The sequence below is a fragment of the Carlito syrichta genome, unplaced genomic scaffold (genome assembly GCF_000164805.1).
Source record: "Carlito syrichta isolate Samal-C Ts95f unplaced genomic scaffold, Tarsius_syrichta-2.0.1 Scaffold308818, whole genome shotgun sequence".
NCBI lineage: Eukaryota > Metazoa > Chordata > Mammalia > Primates > Tarsiidae > Carlito > Carlito syrichta.
In genome coordinates, this window is record NW_007252914.1 from 135,945 (window position 1) to 140,548 (window position 4,604).

A 4,604-nucleotide genomic window follows, 5' to 3' on the forward strand; every position below is an offset into this window, starting at 1 on the left:
AAAAAAAAAAAAAAAAAAAAAAAACAAAGAGCTCCAGGCTATGTCTGTTCACTCTTTTGACAATAGTCTGAAGAGCAGTTTCCGGCCGTTCATCTGAGTGTCTCTGATAACACCAGGAGCTCCTATGGAGGGAGTGAGGGCCCTGTTTGCTTCCCTCTTAGATCCAGGACATCAGTGTAGAGACAGAAGACAACAAGGAGAAGAAGTCAGCCAAGGATGCCCTGCTGCTGTGGTGCCAAATGAAGACTGCAGGGTGAGGCTGCCCTCGGGGATGGCCATGGACAGTCAGCTGCCCCAAGGCCATGCAGTAAAGGAAAGATTGGTTCTCAGAACCAAAAACTGATCCGGGAATGGTGGTATGCACTTGTGATCCCAGCTACTCAGGAGGCTAAAGTGGAAGGATCACCTGAGTCCAGGAGGTTGAGGTTGTGGTGAGCTGTGATCATGCCACTGTGTTTCAGTCTGGGCAACAGAGTGAATCTCTGGCTCAAAAAAATAAAAAATGGTGGAAGGATAGAGACAGGCGGTAGACTAGTAGTTGCCAGGGGATGAGGAAGAGGACAGGGAGTGATCCCCATCAGGGTACAAGGGTTTTTTTGGGAGGAGATGAAAATGTTTGGGAGCTGGTGGCTGTCCTTGTCCTTGAGTCACAGACCAGGGCTCGGCCCTACTCACTGTCTTCCTGGTCTCTGTTGATAGGTATCCCAACGTCAATGTGCATAACTTCACCACCAGCTGGAGAGATGGCCTGGCCTTCAACGCCATTGTGCATAAACACCGGTGAGAAGACGGGGTTGGCAAGCGTGTCAAAGCTGCCAGATCGGTTAACGAGCCGGAGTGCACATATGTGTACACAAAGTGATGGCATGAGCTGCACAGCCATTTGAAGGAATGAGCGTTCGGGGAAGAACCAGAATGAGGGGTGCACAGAGAACTCTGGGTGGAAAGCAAGGGAGGTGGAGGGTGGGGTTGGGAACAGGTATGGGTTTGGGTGCCTACTTCTGGGCAAAATTGGGTCGGTGACAGGGGTGAAGATTGGAGTGGATTTACTCTTTAATATCTCAGAGGTTTCTAATTTCTTTTATCTTCCTTCCCCACCCAGGCCAGACCTGCTGGATTTCGAGTCCCTGAAGAAGTGTAATGCACATTACAATCTGCAGAATGCTTTTAATCTGGCTGAAAAGGAGCTGGGACTTACCAAGTTGTTGGATCCTGAAGGTGGGAACAGAGCTAGGTGAAAAAGAGGTGGGAGCCAGGCATGGTGGCGCACACCTGTAATCCTAGCACTTTGGGAAGCCGAGGCGAGAGGATCGCTTGAAGCCAGGAGTTCAAAGTTCAAGATCAGCCTGGGAAACATAGGGAGACCTCATCTCTACAAAAAATAAAATTAAAAACCTATCTGGCATGGTGGTGTGTACCTGTAGTCCCAGCTACTTAGTAGACTGAGGTGGAAGGATCACCTGAGCCCAGGGGTTTGAGGCTGTGGTAAGCTGTGATCGTGCCTCTGTGTTTCAGCCTGGGCAACTGGGCAACAGAGTAAAACTCTGACTCAAAAAAAAAAAAGGTGCTGGGCACAGTGGCTCAAGCCTATAATCCTAGCACTTTGGGAGGCCAAGGTGAGAGGATTGCCTGAGCTCACGGCTTTGAAACCAGCCTGGGCAGCTTGGTGAGACCTCATGTCTACAATAAATCAAAGAATTAGCCAGATATGGTGGTGTGTGCCTGTAGTTCCAGCTACTTGAAAGGCTGAAATGGAAGGATCGCCTGAGCCCAGCAGGTCGAGGCTGCAGTGGCTGTGAGTGTGCTACTGTACTCCAGCCTGGGTGACAGAGTGAGACTCCAATTAAAAAAAAAATGATGGAAGGATAGAGACAGAAGGTAGACTAGTGGTTGCCAGGGGATGAGAAAGAGGAAGACAGGGAGTAGCCATCAACAGGGTACAAGGGTTTCTTTGAAAAGAGAAGAAGATGGGAATTAGTGGTGATGGTTGTGCAACTTTGTGAATATACAGAAAACCACTGAATTCCATACCTTAAAAAAGTGAGTTTTATGGAGTGAAAATTATATCTCAATTTTTAAAAAACTGTAGGTAGGAAGAAAGGCTGCTCTGTGGCAGAAAGAGCCCTGGGATGTGGGCTGTATCCTAGCCCAAGCACAGAAGAACTCTGTGACTTAGAGTCAGGTGCCTGGCCTCTCTATGGCTCCATTTTCTTATCTGTAAAATAAGAGGACTTATCTACGTGGTCTCTAAGGGTCCTTCTTATTCTAAAATTGTAGGGTTCCAAATTAAGCAATGTGTTGCTGGCTGTGGTGGCACATGCCTCTAGTCCCATCTACTTGGGAGGCTTAAGTAGGAGAATTTCTTGAGCCAGGAGCTCTGGGCTTAGTGCACTGTGCTGGTCCATTGTTCGCACTAAGTTCATTGTCAATAAGATGATACTACCAGGTTACTCAAGGAGGGGTGAACCAGCCCAGGCCAGAAAGGGAACAGGTCATAACTTCCATGCTGACCTGTATAGTAGGATCACACCGGTGAATAGCCATTGCACTCCAGCCTGGGCAACAGAGTGAGGCCCTTCTCTATTTAAAAAGAAAAAGAAAAAATTTAGGCTACACAGTCTGGGCATGGTGGCTCATGCCTGTAATCCCAGCACTTTGGGAGGCTAAGGCGGGAGGATCGCTTGAGCCCAAGAGGTCGAGGCTGCGGTAAACTGTGATTGTGCCACTGCACTCCAGTCTGGCCGACAGTGACACCTCGACTCAAAAAAATAAAAGCTAAGCTACATGACCTTGAGGTCTCACCTAGAACTGGCCTATGATCAGCTGACCCTGCTAATTGGCTTCTGTGGTTCTGATGGTAATGCTGATAAGATCAGTAACAGCCACTGAGCTCTTATTTTGTACCTGGTTCTACACTTGACATGCCTGGAAACAGTGCTGAGAGCTGGCTTCTGTCCCTGCTGTGTTGCCAGGGCTCACTGGGCTTATCACTCTGCCCTCTAAAGGTCAATCTTAGGTTTAGGAGTCTTAGTTCGTACCTTCCGTCCTGCTGTTACTGGATCCGTTGACTTCAACATTTTTTTACCTTAACAGCTCATGATCCATCCCTAAATGAGGATGCTATTTCTTTTCTTGCTTTTCTTCCCCCAAACAAATGATTTTGCTCTCCACTGGGAACACTGGAATAAAAGTAGGTGTCCCCTGGGGCCCGCCCTACTGGTACACGCCTGACCTGAGCTGTGACCGCACGAGGAAAGCCTAAATTATTAGGGCAGCCACTGGAGTAAAAAATGATTTTGCTCTCCACTGGGAACACTTGGGCTTTTGGGTTTTGTACTGTTTGGATGGCTCTTCTTGTTTCCAGGAGAAAGAAAAAAAGGGGCATTGTTTTTTGGTTTGTGTTTTTGTTTTTGTTTGGTGCCCTTTTCATTCGAGCGGTTGAGTCATTTTGCTATAAAAGGGGCTGGAAAGATGTCAGCCTTGGAGGGTTGGGAGGACCTTGGGTTTAGGGTGATTCAAGTTGCAAGTGTATTGGTTCTTTTTCTCAGACGTGAATGTGGATCAACCGGATGAGAAGTCAATCATTACCTACGTGGCTACATACTACCACTATTTCTCTAAGATGAAGGCCCTGGCTGTGGAAGGCAAAAGAATTGGCAAGGTACCCCTTACCATGGAGTCATTGGTGAAAAGGCTGGAGGATGCCTGGCCCGGAGAGTCTCACTCCTCCAACACAGGGGCAGGCTAGAGCTGCAGGCCTAGGACAGGGACCCTGTGAGCAGGACTGCCACCTCACCATCTTCCGCCTCACAGGTGCTGGACCATGCCATGGAGGCCGAGCGCCTGGTGGAGAAGTACGAGTCCTTGGCCTCTGAGCTGCTACAGTGGATTGAGCAAACGATCGTGACCCTCAATGACCGGCAGCTGGCTAATTCCTTGAGTGGGGTCCAGAACCAGTTGCAGTCCTTCAATTCCTACCGCACCGTGGAGAAGCCGCCCAAGTAGGTGTCCCCTGGGCCCCGCCCTGCTGGTACACGCCTGACCTGAGCTGTGACTGCACGAGGGAAGCCTAAATTATTAGGGCAGCCTTTTGGGAGGGAAATCTAGCAGAACATAATGCAGGAGGGCTCATTGCCCCCAGCTCAAAGCACCCAAAGCATTCAAACGACATAGTTGTTACAAAGTAAAATTTTAATGATTAGTCATTTTTAAAAGTCATGCTCGGCGGGGCTCGGTGGCTTAGCCTGTTGTCCCAGCACTTTGGGAGGCCAATGGATTGCCTGAGCCCACAGGTTCAAGACTAGCCTGGGCAACTTGGTGAGACCTCATCCCTACAATAAATTTAAAAAAAATTTAGCTGGGCATGGTAGTGCTCGCCTGTAGTTCCAGCTACTTGGAAGACTAGGCAGAAGGATTGCCAGAGCCCAGCAGATTGAGGCTGCGGTGGCTGTGAGGCGTGCCACTGCCCTCCAGCTTGGGTGATAGAGTGAGACTCCAACTCAAAAAAAAAAAAAATCAGCCGAGCTCGGTGGCTCAGGCTGTCATCGTGCCTTTGGGAGGCTGAGGTGAGTGGATTGCCTGAGCCCACGGGTTCGAGACCCGCC

At 49.3% G+C, this 4,604-nt stretch overlaps 1 protein-coding gene across 1 annotated transcript in view; it reads left to right on the top strand.

The window, feature by feature from the left end:
* Positions 1–4,604, top strand: part of SPTBN2 (spectrin beta, non-erythrocytic 2) — a 54,440-nt gene that overhangs the window by 18,570 nt on the left and 31,266 nt on the right. Inside the window, exons 5-9 of the mRNA XM_008065882.2 lie at positions 162–253; positions 700–780; positions 1,103–1,218; positions 3,549–3,661; positions 3,814–4,001. Of these exons, the coding sequence (XP_008064073.1) occupies positions 162–253; positions 700–780; positions 1,103–1,218; positions 3,549–3,661; positions 3,814–4,001 (590 nt within the window). The remainder of the gene's footprint in view (positions 1–161; positions 254–699; positions 781–1,102; positions 1,219–3,548; positions 3,662–3,813; positions 4,002–4,604) is intronic.